The 19762-nt window shown below is 46.5% G+C and overlaps 1 protein-coding gene across 2 annotated transcripts in view; it reads right to left on the reverse strand.

Annotated features, from left to right (window-relative positions):
* SLCO5A1 (solute carrier organic anion transporter family member 5A1) overlaps positions 1-19762 on the reverse strand; it is a 251060-nt gene that overhangs the window by 72996 nt on the left and 158302 nt on the right. For both annotated transcript variants that reach the window (XM_063923884.1, XM_063923885.1), the window contains exon 6: positions 11160-11358. In XM_063923884.1, coding sequence (XP_063779954.1) covers positions 11160-11358 — 199 coding nt within the window. The remainder of the gene's footprint in view (positions 1-11159; positions 11359-19762) is intronic.

Consider the following 19762-nt stretch of genomic DNA (forward strand, 5'->3'; position numbering starts at 1 on the left):
GACTCCCTAGGGGGTGACATCACCAACACAGGCAACTGCTCCGCCTCCACATAATTTTCCTCCTCATACATGTCGACACACGCGTACCGACACACAGCACACACACCGGGAATGCTCTGATAGAGGACAGGACCCCACTTAGCCCTTTGGAGAGACAGAGGGAGAGTCTGCCAGCACACACCCAGCGCTATATATATATACAGGGATAACCTTATATAAGTGTTACTCCCTTATAGCTGCTGTTAATATATTTATTTGCTGCCAAACGTGCCCCCCCTTCTCTTTTTTACCCTGATTCTGAAGCAGGACTGCAGGGGAGAGTCAGGGAGCCGTCCTTCCAGCGGAGCTGTGAGGGAAAATGGCGCTTGTGTGCTGAGGAGATAGGCTCCGCCCCTTCACGACGTCCTTATCTCCCGCTTTTTTGTGTAAAATGGCAGGGGATTAAAATACATCCATATAGCCCAGGAGCTATATGTGATGTATTCTGTTTTGCCACCTAAGGTATTCTGTTATATTGCGTCTCAGGGCGCTCCCCCCCCAGCGCCCTGCACCCTCAGTGACCGGAGTGTGAAGTGTGCTGAGAGCAATGGCGCACAGCTGCGGTGCTGTGCGCTACCTTAGTCTGAAGACAGGATGTCTTCTGCCGCCGATTTCACCGGACCTCTTCGTCTCTTCTGGCTCTGTAAGGGGGACGGCGGCGCGGCTCCGGTGACCCATCCAGGCTGAACCTGTGATCGTCCCTCTGGAGCTAGTGTCCAGTAGCCTAAGAAACCCGATCCACTCTGCACTCAGGTGAGTCCGTTTCTTCTCCCCTTAGTCCCACGATGCAGTGAGCCTGTTGCCAGCAGGACTCACTGAAAATAAAAAAACCTAACTAAACTTTTATTCTAAGCAGCTCAGGAGAGCCACCTAGATTGCACCCTTCTCGGCCGGGCACAAAAATCTAACTGGGGCTTGGAGGAGGGTCATAGGGAGAGGAGCCAGTGCACACCACCTGATCCTTAAGCTTTTATTTTGTGCCCTGTCTCCTGCGGAGCCGCTGTTCCCCATGGTCCTTACGGAGTCCCAGCATCCACTAGGACGTCAGAGAAAAATGGAAAGCTGGGGATTAGGGCTACTGGCGACACCTCAAGAAAAAAAGAAAGAAAAAAAAACCACACTGGGCAGCCACATCATGGGTGTGTTGGAAGAGCTGCTAAACTGTTAATTATTTTTAAAATGTTACATCTGACTCATTGCTAACTTTATAACTGGATGACTTAGATCCGGACAACACTGAGTACTCAGCTAGTATATAATATACACACTGTCACACTCATGTATATTATACACATATTGTCACACTCTCAGGCATAATATACACATAATGTCACACTCTCAGGCATAATATACACATACTGTCACACTCATGTATATTATACACATATTGCCTCAGGCATAATATACACATACTGTCACACTCTCAGGCATAATATACACATACTGTCACACTCATGTATATTATACACATACTGTCACACTTTCAGGCATAATATACACACTGTCACACTTACGTATATTATACACATAATGTCACACTCTCAAGCATAATATACACATACTGTCACACTCATGTATATTATACACATACTGTCACACTCTCAGGCATAATATACACATACTGTCAAACTCATGTATATTTTACACATAATGTCACAGTCTCAGGCATAATATACACATACTGTCACAGCCTTCGGCAATACTGGGGACAACTGCTACACTCTCACTGTGTTATGATTCCCGTACTCCAGACCAGAGGAGATCGTATGGCTGAGGTCAGAGTACTGGGAAGATATGCTGGTTGTGGGAGCAGGAAAGCCTAGTAACCCCTGGCGCCCTAACTCCGTTGTCTCGCCCGTGTTATCAGAAATCCCCTGCGAGACTATGGTTGCTTGAGCCCATGGCAGCCGCGTTCGAAGGGCGGATTATGTCTGCCCAACCCCGATGCCCCCTCAGGTCTTAATGGGAGACAAAGGGAAATCCGAGACAGGGTGATAACAAGGGGCCCTCTGACTAAGCAACCAGGCCAGGGGTTACAAGCTAACTAACTAAATCAAAAGGTATGTGCGGACTAGCCGCCAGAGAAAAGGACAACCAAAGATCCACTGATCCGTTACTCCTATCCAGCACCGCTGGATACCAGAGTGGATCAGGGAGAGCGGAATCCTCCGCAAAAGCTCCAGGACACAAATATACTAAATAATAAACAGTAAGCGGACAAGCCGCAACACACGGCTGCGCCGTGACTCACGAACACCACAGGATGTTAAAGGTGCTCAGTCAGACTCCAGGAAAAGATGACAAATCTCTGAGTACAGGACCACTGAGGACAGGAACAACCGGCTTGAGCAGGACTGGATACTTTCTGCAACTGACATAGGCAAACAGGAAGCTGCCGACACCGACTTTCAGAACTGGAGGACAGGCAGAATCCACTGGAACTCAGGGTAGGACACGGGATCAGACACAGGGACTGACACAGGAATCAACACAGGGACTGACACAGGAATCCACACAGGGACTGACAGGAACCAGCTCAAACTTAAAGCAGACTGCAAACCAAGGAATATCATCAGCATCTGCTAACTGCAGTGAGCCAGCATATATCAGAGAGGCCTAATTAATTATCTCTTGCAGCTGGCCTGCTGCACGACTAAGCTGACAAGATGCAATCAGCAGCCAGATGAGGCTGAACACATGGGAACAAGCTGCAATTGCACAGACTCACCAGCGGCAGCAGACAAGAGTAATCCAAAACAGAGCAATGGGAAATCCTGGCATGCAAGACAACTAAATAAACATAAAATAGGAATGAACCACTACCTGTGGTTCATAACAGTATCCCCTCCTTAAGGGTGAGCTCCGAGCACCCCATGACACCCACGGGGAACATAAACAGAAGTATAACATGAAATACAGAACAAAACTGCAAAACAGGAATGAGCCACAGCCGTGGCTCATAACAGTACCCCCCCCTTGAGGAGGGGTCAAAAGACCCCAAAATTCAGACTATCCAGAACAAGGGATACAAAAAAAACCTGACACATTGGTCTAACAGACACGAAAACAGAAACAAGCTGCAACCACAGCTTGTAACAGTGCCCTCCCCTTGATGGTGGCCACTGGACACAAGACAAGGGAAAAAAAATCTTTTTTTTTTTTTTTATCAAGGCAAGAGTCAAAAAATTATTTCTTTTTCTTCTTCTTCTTTTTACAAAGCTCTTTAGGTCTGACCAAGGTAATTCCCCAAACATTGTCTGAACTGATGGTACCACCCAGCAAGGCTGCGTTCAAATCAGAGACAGGTCTCTTACCCTTGGGAGCTGAACTTTCTGGTAAAGTACTATTATTAGAAGAAGTAGTCAGAAAAGCACATCCTGCAGTCACAACAACGGGCTGAGACTCCTGTGCCGAGTTTACAGTATTTTGTGGATTCTCAGCAGACAAGACGGGTGACTTAGAGGAACCTGAACCAATTTCTTTGGAACCATATCTTTTAATAATTGCATCACTGAATGCTGGGGGATCCTGAAGAATGGGATCTTCAGCTTTCATTAGGCTGGTCGCCCACTCAAAAGGCTCTCCTCTAAAAGAATAAATAAGATAGAGCACAAGGTTCTCTGGAGTGATGCCCAGAAATGGTCTAGACAACATAATAATGTAATAGTGTTTGTAAAGCGCCAGAAATTGGGCTAAGTCCCCATCAAAGATTATGGATGTTGAGATATCAGAGTCAGGATCTGTTTCCTTCTCATCTGACTGACGAGTGCTTTGCTAGGACCTGGTCACTATTGACCTTACTCGAGGCTGAGACTCTCTGAACCCCACCCGGGGCTGAGACTCTCTGAACCCCACCCGGGGCTGAGACTTTCTGAACCCCACCCGGGGCAGTGACTTTCTGAACCCCACCCGGGGCAGTGACTTTCTGAACCCCACCCGGGGCAGTGACTTTCTGAACCCCACCCGGGGCAGTGACTTTCTGAACCCCACCCGGGGCAGTGACTTTCTGAACCCCACCCGGGGCAGTGACTTTCCGAACCCCACCCGGGGCAGTGACTTTCTGAACCCCACCCGGGGCAGTGACTTTCTGAACCCCACCCGGGGCAGTGGCCTCCGGGAACCCCGCTGGGGCAGTGGCCTCCGGGAACCCCGCTGGGGCAGTGGCCTCCGGGAACCCCGCTGGGGCAGTGGCCTCCGGGAACCCCGCTGGGGCCAGCACCTCGGATTCTTTTACTGGGATCGGGCCGTCGGCCTCCCTCTCTGAGTCGATAATAATCGAAAGTTCTCCCGGGACTATGACTTCCGGGACTTTTGCTGAAGCAATAACGTTCAGATCCTCCACTAATGCTATGCTTCTTAAGTTCTTTCCTGGGGAAGCGACTTCTAGACCCTTCTTTGGGGCTGCGTCTCTCGAGACCCCACTTGGGGATATTACTTCAAAGATCCCTTCTGGGGTTTTGCTTCTCGAGTTCCCTTCAAGAACTATGGTTTTAGATACCCTTTCTGAGGTTGCGCTCCTCAAGTCCCTACCTGGGGTAACAGCTTCTGAGACCCCTTCTGGTATGGAAACCTGAGCTACAATATTTGATGTCCCTCTATAAGCTTGGGCATCGGGTACCGCTCCAGCACTCTGGGCATCGGGTACCGCTCCAGCACTCTGGGCATCGGGTACCGCTCCAGCACTCTGGGCATCGGGTACCGCTCCAGCACTCTGGGCATCGGGTACCGCTCCAGCACTCTGGGCATCGGGTACCGCTCCAGCACTCTGGGCTACGGGCACCACTCCAGGACCCTGGGCTACGGGCACCACTCCAGGACCCTGGGCTACGGGCACCACTCCAGGACCCTGGGCTACGGGCACCACTCCAGGACCCTGGGCTACGGGCACCACTCCAGGACCCTGGGCTACGGGCACCACTCCAGGACCCTGGGCTACGGGCACCACTCCAGGACCCTGGGCTACGGGCACCACTCCAGGGACTTGCAACTCCGCTTCCACAGGAACCTCAAGAGAGGAGAGAAACATTCTCTTTTGATTCCTGAATCTATAATGGGGCTCCCTTGCCCAAGGACCCCAATTATAGGACAGAGAGCTTTTTTGTGTGGGTTGTGTGACAAGTACCTCTGCCACAGTAGAGACAGGAGTAGGTCTTGTATCATGACTCAACTTGGCCAGAGGGCAAGACTCGTCACCACACTTTGGCTTGCGCAACTCACAGGTCTGCAGATAATGGCCTAAACCCCCACAATATAGGCATAAGTTTAAGTTTCTGCGACGCAGACGCTCCTCTTCTGAGAGCCTGGGCCGCAGAAAACTTTTAAACTTTTTCTCTTCAATTAAACCAGAGGATTCTCTTGTCACCATACTGTGAACAAGAGTCTCTTTAGAGATAGATGTACTCTCAACGACTTCTGGCAAAATAAGCAAGATTTTAGTCAGAAGGTTTTGCAGTTGCTTTAGGGATTGCTGCAAAACTTCTAGTCGCTCTGGTCTCAAAGCACTGAATACAGAGTTCAGGGCTGCGAGAGATGCCTGCAGGGCTTGCATAGTAGACATAGGAGGATTTACAACTAGACAAGACAAGACAAGGCAAGACAAGGCAAGACTAAATTTTGCTAAACAAAACAAGACTTTTTTTTTTTTTTTTTTTTAAACACCGGACTGGATTCTAAACACTGGACTGGATTCTAAACACTGGATTGGATACTAAACACCAAATTCTAGACAGGACTGGATTCTTGACACCGGATTGGATTCTGCACACTGAATTCTAGACAAGACTGGATTCTAAACACCGGATTGGATTCAGCACACTGAATTCTAGACAGGACTGGATTCTAGACTAGACACTGGACTGGGCCAAAAAAAAAAAAAAAAAAAAGTTTTATTTCTTTTTTGTGGTATGGCTGATGATAATGTTATGATTCCCGTACTCCAGACCAGAGGAGATCGTATGGCTGAGGTCAGAGTACTGGGAAGATATGCTGGTTGTGGGAGCAGGAAAGCCTAGTAACCCCTGGCGCCCTAACTCCGTTGTCTCGCCCGTGTTATCAGAAATCCCCTGCGAGACTATGGTTGCTTGAGCCCATGGCAGCCGCGTTCGAAGGGCGGATTATGTCTGCCCAACCCCGATGCCCCCTCAGGTCTTAATGGGAGACAAAGGGAAATCCGAGACAGGGTGATAACAAGGGGCCCTCTGACTAAGCAACCAGGCCAGGGGTTACAAGCTAACTAACTAAATCAAAAGGTATGTGCGGACTAGCCGCCAGGGAAAAGGACAACCAAAGATCCACTGATCCGTTACTCCTATCCAGCACCGCTGGATACCAGAGTGGATCAGGGAGAGCGGAATCCTCCGCAAAAGCTCCAGGACACAAATATACTAAATAATAAACAGTAAGCGGACAAGCCGCAACACACGGCTGCGCCGTGACTCACGAACACCACAGGATGTTAAAGGTGCTCAGTCAGACTCCAGGAAAAGATGACAAATCTCTGAGTACAGGACCACTGAGGACAGGAACAACCGGCTTGAGCAGGACTGGATACTTTCTGCAACTGACATAGGCAAACAGGAAGCTGCCGACACCGACTTTCAGAACTGGAGGACAGGCAGAATCCACTGGAACTCAGGGTAGGACACGGGATCAGACACAGGGACTGACACAGGAATCAACACAGGGACTGACACAGGAATCCACACAGGGACTGACACAGGAATCCACACAGGGACTGACAGGAACCAGCTCAAACTTAAAGCAGACTGCAAACCAAGGAATATCATCAGCATCTGCTAACTGCAGTGAGCCAGCATATATCAGAGAGGCCTAATTAATTATCTCTTGCAGCTGGCCTGCTGCACGACTAAGCTGACAAGATGCAATCAGCAGCCAGATGAGGCTGAACACATGGGAACAAGCTGCAATTGCACAGACTCACCAGCGGCAGCAGACAAGAGTAATCCAAAACAGAGCAATGGGAAATCCTGGCATGCAAGACAACTAAATAAACATAAAATAGGAATGAACCACTACCTGTGGTTCATAACAGTATCCCCTCCTTAAGGGTGAGCTCCGAGCACCCCATGACACCCACGGGGAACATAAACAGAAGTATAACATGAAATACAGAACAAAACTGCAAAACAGGAATGAGCCACAGCCGTGGCTCATAACACACTGATGGATGATGGGGTACAACCATAAAGGCTACAGCTGATGATTATAAATAAATGATGCAGTTAGCTGTGTGTAAGCAGAGCAATCCTGTGTCCCAATCCCAACAGCCCCGTAGTGTTGCTAGCTCTGCAGCAATACAACAAAAGAAATTTGGAGTGTCAAACAGTGCGCAATTAAGGCTGCTAGTCATACAGTGTACCACCAGAGGCTTTTCCCACCTCTAATATAAAATGCAATAGAAAAAAAGGTACGTGGAACACCGCTCGACCAGCGCCTCACTCTACGTCAGTAGAGCCTTAGTCATGCCCGGCTCTCAGATCCATAACATCCTTCAGACGTATTATACAGGAACAGACTCTCAGTGTGGATCACAGGAATTTTACTGGAAAGAGAGATAATGGGCAACCATAGTGTGATATTGTTTAAAAATGTAATACATCACACAAGACAACATGACAATTAAAAACAATCCTAAAATACAAAAACCACACAATGGTGGTGCAGACATTCACTGGTAGGGCTGACACCCCGGGCAACAACAGTAAAAATGGCTGATTACCGGCTAGAAGTAAGAACTGGCTCACGTCAGTTCTAAAGGCATGAATGACACAGAGTATATCACCAGGCTGCAGCAAGGGATTCCCCAGTCCCAGGACTCCTTCAGACACCGGCTCAGTCCACACTCGTCGTTCACATTCAGGAGGTCAGTCCAATTGCTCATTGCTCATTTTTGCTTTGATATACGCTTTGGTAATCAAGTTTAGAAATAGTGAGTTAAAGTCTAAACGATTGTTAGACTGTGAAAGAATGTTTTCAGAGGATATATCTCAGGATCTAACACATGCTGTTCCTGATCTCCACGGACAATAGGAGGCTGCAGCAGTCGATGAAAACTCACTTCCTGAGTTTAGACTTTAACTCACTATTTCTAAACATGATTACCAAAGCGTATTTCAAAGCAAAAATGAGCAATGAGCAATTGGACTGACCTCCTGAATGTGAACGACGAGTGAGGACTGAGCCGGTGTCTGAAGGAGTCCTGGGACTGGGGAATCCCTTGCTGCAGCCTGGTGATTTACTCTGTGTCATTCATGCTTGTAGAACTGACGTGAGCCAGTTCTTACTTCTAGCCGGTAATCAGCCATTTCTACTGTTGTTGCCCAGGGTGTCAGCCCTACCAGTGAATGTCTGCACCACCATTGTGTGGTTTTTGTATTTTAGGATTGTTTTTAATTGTCATGTTGTCTTGTGTGATGTATTACATTTTTAAACAATATCACACTATGGTTGCCCATTATCTCTCTTTCCAGTAAAATTCCTGTGATCCACACTGAGAGTCTGTTCCTGTATAATACGTCTGAAGGATGTTATGGATCTTAGAGCCGGGCATGACTAAGGCTCTACTGACGTAGAGTGAGGCGCAGCTCTGCAGCAATAGTTACTACAAAACTCTGTAATCAGCCATCTCTACCACAGTGCTGCTATATCACTTTCCCAGCAGCCGCATACATGACATCCGGAATTAGTCGTTTCTCATGTGACCATATATATTAGTCAGCCTTCTGTGTCTGCCATTAAATAGTGAACATTATCATCATGTAACTCACTGTCTGATCTTACAGGTCACCCTGCAGGCACTGATATATACAGCAGCCCCCGGGGGTCTTAGCAGAGCGCCTGGCAGGCTCATGAGAGACATTCAAACTGTGGAAGATCACTGGAATGGGGTTATAGGCGAGGACAATATAAAGCAATCATGGCTGCAGGTGTACTACAGGGCCCAGCATTCAACCCGGGCAACGCCGGGTATCCCAGCTAGTTATATACACAAGTGCTCGTTACTACTCATATGCAGAATAGATCATATTGCGGAGTGACTTGGAGTCATTGTTAGGGCAGAAGACAGGCTTCCACAGGGGTGTAATAAATAGAAGGGGATGCCCCATATTTTGGGAAGCTTTACACTCACGAACACTCCTCATGACACACAAAGGGCTATGGGAAGGGGCAAATCAATCTTGTCATGCCCCTTCCCCAGGTTGCATGCACTTTATGTCCCTCTTGGAAAAGTGTGTGGGGGGGGGGGAGGGGCACCAATTCTCTCTCTGGCACAGGGCACCAAAAAGTCTAGTTACGGCTCTGCTCTTTATACACTTCTGTTACAGCTCCAGAATCCTCTAGTTCCAGAGAGAAGGACAGCAGTGGGGTTATCATGGACGACACAGCACAGGTGTATACTCACCTTTATATAGATGATTTTGGGCCCGATTCTGACCTGATCGCTGCTGTGCGTTTTCGCACAGTGGACGATTATCGATTGACTGCGCAAGCATATGCACCGCAATGCGCGTGCGTCGCCAAACAGTGACAAGCTGGTGTGAAAATGTTGATCGCACAGCCATTCACATGCTGATTGACAGGAAGAGGCCGTTTGGGGGTAGTAACTGGGCATTTTCTGGAAGTGTCAGGGAAAATGCAGGCATTCCCAAGCGTTTTCTGGGAGGGTGAGTGACGTCAGCTCTGGACCCGATCAGCCTGTTCTTTTTTGCACTGTAGGAGTAAGTCCTGGGCTGCACACAGACTGCACACACTGGAAAAAACATTCAATGGTGAGTGAGCTGCGCTCGGATTTGTAGCTGACCGCTGACTGAGGGACTTTTCACACGGTGTACACATGCACGGGGTGAATTTACACTCCCCCTTGGGCGGCGACTATCTGATTGCAGGACATCAAAATTAGCCGCACAGAGATCAGGTCTGAATCGGGCCCTTCTGCAGCAAGGTTTTTGTGGCAGTTTTGGGAAGCCACTTAAAAATACTGTAACTAACCAGACTTGTGAAGTATTGTTTAGTGGTAAGGGGTGGGGGGGGGGGTCAAAGAACGCACAGCACACATCTCTCCCCCTGCTCAGCACACAGCGTGATGTGTGCTGAGCGAGGGGGGGGGGGGGTCAAAGAACGCACAGCACACATCTCTCCCCCTGCTCAGCACACAGCGTGATGTGTGCTGAGCGAGGGGGGGGGGGGGGGGGTCAAAGAACGCACAGCACACATCTCTCCCCCTGCTCAGCACACAGCGTGATGTGTGCTGAGCGAGGGGGGGGGGGGGGGGGGGGGACGCTCACTTCACCCAGCTGTGAAGTGAGCGATGTAACTATCGCTATGGGGCATCGCTATGGGGCATACACATGGAGAGATCCGTGCTTAATTTCTAGGCAATCTAGTCAGATTGCTTAGAAATTAAGCATAAATCTCACCATGTGTACCACCCTGTAGTTCTTATAATGTACAGTGACAATCAGGATGATATTAATATTATATTTCCCTCTAGACTGCAAGCTCTCATCAGTAGAGAGCAGTTTACCCTCTGTCTAACATCTGTATTTCCTTCCAGGGGAGCACAGAGGGGGAGTGCGTTTAAAGTACTCAGGCCTGGACCTGTCTGAGTTCCTCTGTGCTGTTGTTTCCACAGGAAACCTAGTCGCAGACAAAATCAAATTGTGACTTGTGAATGGTCCTCCTGCGTGCACTCTCCATCCGTTGACATTACAAGTAGCGGATAAAAAAAGATTTGCAGCATCAGGCCATCAAGATTACAATGTCCACACTCCTCCAGCAGCCCAACCCCCGCACCTCTAACAGGGGTTTAATATGCCCAATGAGATGTGGCCATACCCCCAAAACCTTGGCCACTCCCCATAAACACACAAACACCCTACATTTTTCATGGCAGCCTACTTCATCAGGATTGCAAGTACTTGTTGCTTTTATGTCTGTGGTGAGATCTGTCAGTCTGACTGTCCGGCACTGCAGTTGTGTAGCACCTTGCACATAAATAATGATGTTTTTATGAACAAGGACATTAGGACGATCTATTATAGGTGCTTACACACAATGAAAATTATACATTAATTTCATTAAAATGTAGGGTATATACTTACCCAGTAGTGTATGGTATATTAATCCCACCAAGATTAATACTTTCACACCCCACAATGAAGAGGGTGGAGAAGCAAAGCAAGGAAACTCCGCTACAGATCATGGCTAACTTGGCTGATTCCCTGGCACTCAACTTCAGCTTCTTGATGATGTAACCACCCAGCACAATACCAACACCGGCACTTGGGACAATAATCAGCCCTAAAATATAGAATAAATATAATAATTTAATATTACAGTTTCAAATGTACCGTAGCAGATTACTCAACACAAATCAACACTTGATTATTTTATAACGTTACAAGTTCAGATGAAAAATGGGCACATTGTAAAACATAAATACATTTGTATAAAATAAATACATCTTATATTCATATGAGAGGTAAAATAACTTTTTAAAGATGTACAAATTAAGTGTTGTAATGACAATAGTATCCCACAAGACTACTATGCTTCCTAGAGGTATAGGCGGTCTGATATAAGTCAGTGCTACTGAAGTAAAGTCTGTGTCAGTACATAGGGGGCCATTCCGAGTTGATCGCTAGCTGCATTTGTTCGCAGCGCAGCGATCAGGCTAATTAACGGCAGTTCTGCGCATGCGGCGCAATGCACACGCGTGACGTACGGGCACAACGAATGATGTTGTTTTGCACAGGGTCTAGCGATGCATTTCAGTCGCACTGGTTGCCACAGAGTGATTAACATGAAGTGGGCGTTTCTGGGTGGCAACTGACCGTTTTAAGGGAATGTTTGGGAAAACGCAGGTGTGCCAGAAAAAACACAGACGTGGCTGAGCGAACGCTGGGCAGGTTTGTGACGTCAAATCCGGAACTGAATAGGCTGAAGTGATCGCAAGCAATGAGTAGATTTTGAACTACTCTGAAACGACACTAAAATTTTTTGCAGGCGCTCTGCAATACATTCATTCGCACTTCTGCTAAGCTAAAATACACTCCCAGTGGGCGGCGGCATAACGTTTGCACGGCTGCTAAAAACTGCTAGCGAGTGATCAACTCGGAATGACCCCCATAGTACAAGAGATAAAGAATCTGCCCAGCTGAGTCTGAAACTTAAAGGGCCCTACACAGTTGGAATATTGAAGGATGATATGAACGTCATCGTTTTAAAAATGAACGATAAATCGTTCATATCATTCAGTGTGGATGCATCAACGATGAACGATGCACGTCCTCGCAGTCATTCATCGTTGGTCCATCATCGTTTATTCATTCAAGCCAATTTGGACGATATCTATGTAATGTAATGTCATATCATCCAAATCGCCCATAGAATTCGTTCAGTGTGTACTGTATGTAAAAATTGTTAATGAAAAATCGGTCAACGATAATATCGTTGGTCGTCAAAATCGGCAAGTGTGTAGGGCCCTTAAGGATATGGGCTGCTCTGTGCAGTCAATTCTACAGGGATCTTCCGTTCCTCTAACAGCCACAGAAAACTATAATTGTGATTTGTGATTGGTCCTCCTGCTCGCTCTCTTCCTCTGCAACATTTTAAGTGGCAAATGAAAAGGATTTGCAGATTTTGTATTACAGGCCTGGAAGTGATAACATGGCTATACAGTATGTAGCAGCACCCAGAGCTCTGTGCATGGGCAGGAGAACTTATAGTCAAATCTGTATTTTCTCCATTCTGTTTTAGACAGGAAAGCAGAAAAGAGATGGAAGCAGATGATGGGCTAAATGTAACAGCCTGCCAGCTGCCACTGGTGCGGGACTTTGTGCGAGTCTGTCTGTATTTTTAAAGTAGCAATCATTTACAAAGCAAAAACAACCTGGTTTTGCCTTGGAAATGATTGCCGCTTTAAAAATACAGGCAGACTCGCACAAAGTCCTACACCTCCGACACCTTGAAGGCTATTATATTTAGCCCGATAGGCCAGAGGTTTGTGAGAGCTCTCCTACATTCAGCTGTCAAAAACAGAAGGGGAAATGAAAGATGGAATTAAAACAATACTTGCGTTCCCAAGTCGTTTACGAGACTTCTAGAGCATAAGATCAGCCATTTCTTGGAATGAGTACCTGCATGTGTGTCTGTCAGCTTTTCTTAAGCTCGGTACACACCCAGCTAACCCGCACCCTATCTGACAACTGGTAAGTGCACACACACTTATCAATCATCCGCCTGAAGTGTTGTGCCTGACTTCACAACTGGGCGAGCATTTAAATGTACCCACCCAGTTGAGATGTCAGTCACTGGCGGTCCCTACATACACACAGTCAATGCCATCAGAATCAGATATAGAGGGCAACACAATATATTGGGTGAACAACATTGTTCACAGACATATCGGGTGTACACACCCGTCGACAAGCTTGTGATATATCTGCCAATGTGTACCTAGCTTTTGAGGCAGAGCCTCTCCTGTAAGACTCCGGACTTGACTATAGATATGATTAGCATATACAAAGGAGACATTTATAACTTATCAATATCTTTTTTGTATTATTCTGATCGTTTTTAATGGACAAAACTTCCCAAAATTGCAGCAGTCTCTGGAAATAAAAGGAGAGACGAGAGGTGAGCAGTAATGAGCTCAGCCTCACCAGTGATAGACACTGCCTTGAGCTGCGAGCAGAGCCATGCAGTAGCCAATAATGCCACAGAGAAAAAGAGCCAGGGTAGGCATGCCTCACTGTGGCCGGGGACATGCCTTGAGCTCTGATAGGACACCTCTGACGATCAGGTGACCAGTCCTGGAAGTGATCAGACACCGGTGCTCAGCAACAGCACTGAGGAGGGCAACTCAAGCACAAGGAATATGCAGAGGAAACACATGAAGGAGAGCAAGGGGAGGAGGGTCTGCTGTGGAAAACGGGACACTGTCTGGGGGCTTGTAAATCACTGTAACAGGATAGGGGGTTTCCCTGCAAACTCCAGTGGCTGGCACCTCGTCACTATGCAGACTGTCCCCGTCTGTGTAAGGGCTGGGGGATCTTCTCTACTAGGGGGAGATCTGTGTGTGTTTGGCGGGAGGGGGGGGGGAATCTTGTGCTAGGGGGATCTTCTGTGCTAGTGGGAGATCTGTGTGAGGGGGGTAGGGTTTCTTTACAGGGGAGATCTGTGTGAGGGGAGATTTTCTGTACTGGGGAGATTTGTGTGTGTGTGTGTGGGGGGGGGGGGATCTGTATTTGGAGGGAAGACCTGTGCAAGTGCGTCTGCTTTATATATGTGTGTGTGCATGCCTCCGAATATTTTAGAATGCAGAAGAGGGACTTCCGCAGGCGTGACCGAAAAGAAGGCGTGGCCTAAATGAAAGGGGGGCATGGCCTTGCGGCAGTGCCGCGATCGTGAGTCACGTCCCTGTTTACTGTCACTAAAGGGGGCATGACCTGCGCTCTGAGAGCTGCTGGCATGCCCCCAGTCCCTCTGTCTTCACCGAATAGACGCTGTGCACATGCGGACAGCATCTATTCACCGCTGCACTAGCCTGAGCAGTGACTGACAGGAGCCTCCCAACTGCCCCTCTACCCAACCGTGGGACATTGCGGCCTGTGGGTGGGACAGCGGGACAGTCCTACAAAAACGTGACTGTCCCGCGAAAATCTGGACAGTTGGGAGGTATGTTGTGTGTGTAAATCTGGCTCTGATACTAGCCAGTGCCTTCCACACAGCTACTGACTGTAGTGGCGGAGTTCGGGAAACTGCGCCACTGCTGCAGTCAATAGCCATATCAGTCCAATTTTGCAAGCCATATCTGCATACAAATTAGAAAGTGACAGTGTCATTGAGTGGTTAGGACCAGCCAATGTGTGGCTAACTTAACGTTCACACATCTCCTTTAGAATAATGGGCCCAACACACTGGCCATTTTCCGCCGAGGTGCATGACGGTCTATACGGCCGACGGACAACCCGGCAGCGGGGGGGCAGGGGTTCTGACGGGGAGAGTGAAATTTCTTCACTCAGTGACGTCACCCGGCCCCGTAGCCCTGCATGCTAACATGAGCGATATTGTCCATATTGGCTTGCATGTATAAACGAACCAGCACCAACGATAAACGGCCGCGGGGCTGTGATTCGTTCATCGTTGGTACCTACCCACTGAAAGATAGGAACAATTCCTTGTTCATTACTGAACGAGATTGTTCATATCGGCCGTACACATCAGCCAGTGTGTAGGGCCTATTAGTAATTATTCAGTATAATTTCCTAATCTGAAACTATCCTAGTCAAAGGGAGATCAGCTGTACATGTCCCTCTCATGGCACTGTGTTCTCCTAGTAGGGAGTTATGTAATACTAGTCTCCCAGACATACTTCATGTATAAATAGAAGACCCATTACACTAGGACATGATAACACACTAGGATTATGCAGACATATTTTTCAAGGACAAATCTTTCCCATCTGAAGGAGACTGCATCACTAGGCAGCCCAGTCTTTGCTTCTGCTAACATAATTACACAAACTCAGAAAAGTCAAATTTTGCCAAAAATAATACATGTTAACAAACAATAGGTTATTTAGTGCGTCATTCTGTGACTCTATATCTACTTTCTAGAAAGGTCTCCGTTTATTTATAGCTTTAATATGGAATCCACTAAAAGCTTTCATTGTGCATTAGTCTTTTAAAGCACTGCATTAAGGAGCTTACAGTCGTCGCTGGCACAGAAACCACAAAGTAAAATAAAAATCATTGATTTACCATAAGTCACCGACATGTACGAAACAATAGATCTATTGTTACATTATTACCAACAGCAAGAGCGAACAAATAACCAGCACTATTATTTAATAATTTACACTTCTTGTGCACTATCCTACTTTGGTCATGAGTAAAATATTAATGTGTAGAATACTTGAGCAGATAATGTATGGTCACAGCATATGCAGCTACAGCAGATTTTTCCGGGCCTGCATAGTATATGTAATGCATTACGTGATTTCTCATAGACTGTCTGCATGCAGTCGCTCAGTGGTCAGTAGCTGCCAAAATAGAGGTGTAAGGAGATTGTTGTAATTTCCCAGCCATTCATTTTATTGCAATCTCAATCCAATGAACTGTTATGAGTTGCTGCTGCGGCTCATTTCTGTTTGTGTTTCTCAACAAAGAAAAAATTCACTGCTTTGAAGCGCCAATGTAGGAATCAATAGTATTGCTGGTCCCTCATTCGCTGCTATAAAGGTGGTGTATATACCTTTAAAACAGAGATTACAGAGAGGGAAATAATAGTAGCGCTCGTGGGAGCAGCAATATAGTATCAAAACAGATGGAGAGCTGAAATGAATATAAAATATTTATTAGATGTCACAATATATAAGCATAAAAATACATGAACATGAAAATGCATTAATAGCACTCAATTAATAAAAAAAAAATATATATATAAAAGATTGGGGTAATGGTTAGTATTACTGCCTCACAGCACTGAGGTCATGGGTTCGATTCCCACCATGGCCCTAACTGTGTGGAGTTTGTATATTCTCCCCGTACTTGCGTGGGTTTCCTCCGGGTACTCAGGTTTCCTCCCACAAACCAAAAATATATACTGGTAGGTTAATTGGTTTCCAACAAAATTAACCCTAGCGTGAATGTGTGTGCATGTACATGTGATAGGGAATACAGATTGTAAGCTCCCCTGGGGCAGCGACTGATGTGAATGGCCAAATATCCTCTCTGTAAAGCACTGTGGAATATGTGTGCGCTATATAAATAACTGGTAATAATAATAAGATTGGTTAGTGTACTTTGTTCACCGGATTACCGCAATGAAAAGGTAATGGGAGAGGAGTCCAAAAACCAGTTCACAAAAGATTGAAGCTGTAATAGTCAACTGACGTGATAGAGCCCAGAATGGAATGAAGGGCTGATTACAATGTTCATATGGCAACTGTAACAAACGAAAATGGTGGTAGAGGAAGTTGAATGAATTTTGTTACAGAGTATTACAAGAGTTACTGTGTACACAGGTGTGCCTGGTTATCAATTAAATAGCGGTGCTCCCGAATGGCAGTATGAGTAGCAGTAATTTGTTCACTGTATAGCTACAGCGTGCCACAGCCGATGTCTCGTGCAGTGAAAAACGGGCATGTTTTTCACCTCTCCGGTGAGCTGGTAAATCCGAGCGTCCTCGGGTAGATCCACTGTGCTGCTCACTCCTGTATGTTGGAGAAATCACCACATGGCTAGTTGGCTGAAATGAGCCGCGAGAGTCCCGCTGTAAGTAAAGCTGTCCTCTCCCGGTAGTATGGTCAGACCGCTTCAGTATTGAGAGGAGAGATGCGGGTGTTGAGGCCATGGGAGCCGTGCGGTAGGTCCAATGATATTGGGGGAGGAGTGCTGATGCGTTTTGTCACGGATCACGTGACTTTTTCAAAGGTGATACTCTGTGTTTCTGGCTGTCCCTTAGCAACCTGGAAGTTGACTATTATGTGTAGCAGCACACCTGTTTGGGAATGCTTCATTACCTGACTCCAGTATGTTTCTTGTGAAAGTCAGTACCCTGGTGGATGTGCAACAGCACAGCTGCAGAGAGTTGTTAATTAGGGGAGGCTGGCTGTGCTGTGACTCTCATTGGCTCTAGTCTCCTATATATGTGTTGTCTGTCTCTCACTCCTTGCTGGTCATAGTTCCTGGTTGTAGCGGGAGCTTTTGTCTCTAGGTTCTAGTTTTAGTTGTGGAAACCTTTGTCTGGTTATTCTGTTACTGTCCTCTGCAGTATTCCTGTGTTCAGTTCTGTGGCAGTTGCATTGTCATCAGCACCCAATTCAGTTATACCTGTGTCTAGCTATGTATCAGTTATGTAATTATCAGCATCCAACTCAGTATTCCTGTGTCCAGCCCAGTGTCAGTATATAATCATCAGCATCCTACTCTGTGTCAGTTGCATTATCTGTCTTTAATGCTTTTGTTATTTCTGCTTAAAGTGCTCCTCATCTTCTTGCTATACTGCCTTGTGTCTCCTTAGTTATATATCTCACCTGCATACCCTCAGTACTCCCCAAGGCTCTGTCTCCTCATTGTTTTGGTCTAACTTCTTTCTGTAGTGTGTTGTCTGTGTGCATACTTTATATTCTCTCCTCGCCTGGAAGCGGTCCAGAGTTTGGGAGAGTTCTGTTTTTAAGTGTCTATTGTTTTGTTCTACAGTCTATTCTTAGAGAAGCTCCTATCCTCTTTTGGTCTTTCGCTCCATCTGCATTGATTCAGGTCACTCAGGGGTTGAGCTCATACTACCGCCAGTGGCGTAAGTCCTAGTGGGCATCCCCGTACTGGTAGGCGCATCAAGCCTTATGGGAAAAGCGGCTCTTATAGGCATGAAGACCTGCTGATAGGTTCTTTGAGTCTCAACCCCGGGTGTACAGGGGTCACTTCCAGGAGACCTTCAGGAGACGCAGACCCTTTGGAGAAGAGGATCCTTCAGTTATGTAACATGAACAAGATAAAATAAAGCAAAATTCCCTCTGGTTCTTATACATCTACATTAGGCAACCACTATGAGGTGATCATACCCCCTGTGTGCTGTATCCACGCACCCCATACTGAATTAACTTTAAGTTAATGTTGAGATAAATGATTTGGTCTTTACCAACTTTGCATGTCTGGACATGGTCCTTTTCACTTCTTCTTCAAGCAATAGTGCTTGAGTTCTATTAGTTGGATGGGACCTTTGATGTACAGTCATTTTTAATCATTCCAAAGATTCTCATTGGGATTGATATTAAGACCACTCCAGGACAGTGCCATAGCAGGGCGCAGGAGGAATAATTCAGGAACAAGAAGGGCAGAGCCACGAGTGTCTTTGCAGTGGACTGCTTCTCCAGGCATCCTGCATGGTAAAATAGGGTGACATCAGGGTATAATTATATTGTCTCTGTGGCCTTGAACCCAGTCACACAGTCCTCACTATGTTGCTGGTTCAACATGAAGTTTTTTAGGATTTAAGCTATTACCAATGTGCCTATTGTTGTGTACTGTGGACCAATGTACTGGTGGAACATAAACTCATGCTAAGCGCTACAGTTCAACAGAATTTCCTTTCAAGATTTGCCAATGTCTTGCTCCATCCAGATCGCCCTGTATTTTGACTAGTTTTCCAGTTCTTAAAGCAGAAAAGCATCTTAGTCTGGCCACCAATCCTTCACAGTAGAGGCAATACTCTTTGGGAACCACAAAACAAGAAAAACTCGATAGCCGCTGTTATGAGTAAATGGAAAATTAAAAAAGGATTTAAATTACAGATGAAGCATACATCCAAAAATGCCATTTGCAAAAACAGGCCTGTATTGAAAAGAAAAAAAACTGAACTAGATCAACCAGACCAGCAGTGCAGTAGGCATGTGTGTGTGTACCAATTAAAAAAACATGCACAGTTCAGTAAACAGGACTGTATAACAGTGCGTGAAAACAAAGTAAAAAGACATTTATTAATTAAAATTATACATTAGGCCTGATTCAAAAGCAGTGGCGATGTCACATGCAGTGGAGTGATCGGCCATTTTCCCAGTAATTTCCCTGCGCATGCACAAAACTCCGGGAAAATGTCCACCGCGCCATTTTCCTGGTGATTTCTGCAGTGCTGCTGCTGTCGATGCGGGACTCCAGAGGGTAACTATTGAAAAAAAATGGGTGTGGTGTGGGCACCCCTG

Source organism: Pseudophryne corroboree, chromosome 5 (assembly GCF_028390025.1).
Source record: "Pseudophryne corroboree isolate aPseCor3 chromosome 5, aPseCor3.hap2, whole genome shotgun sequence".
Lineage (NCBI taxonomy): Eukaryota > Metazoa > Chordata > Amphibia > Anura > Myobatrachidae > Pseudophryne > Pseudophryne corroboree.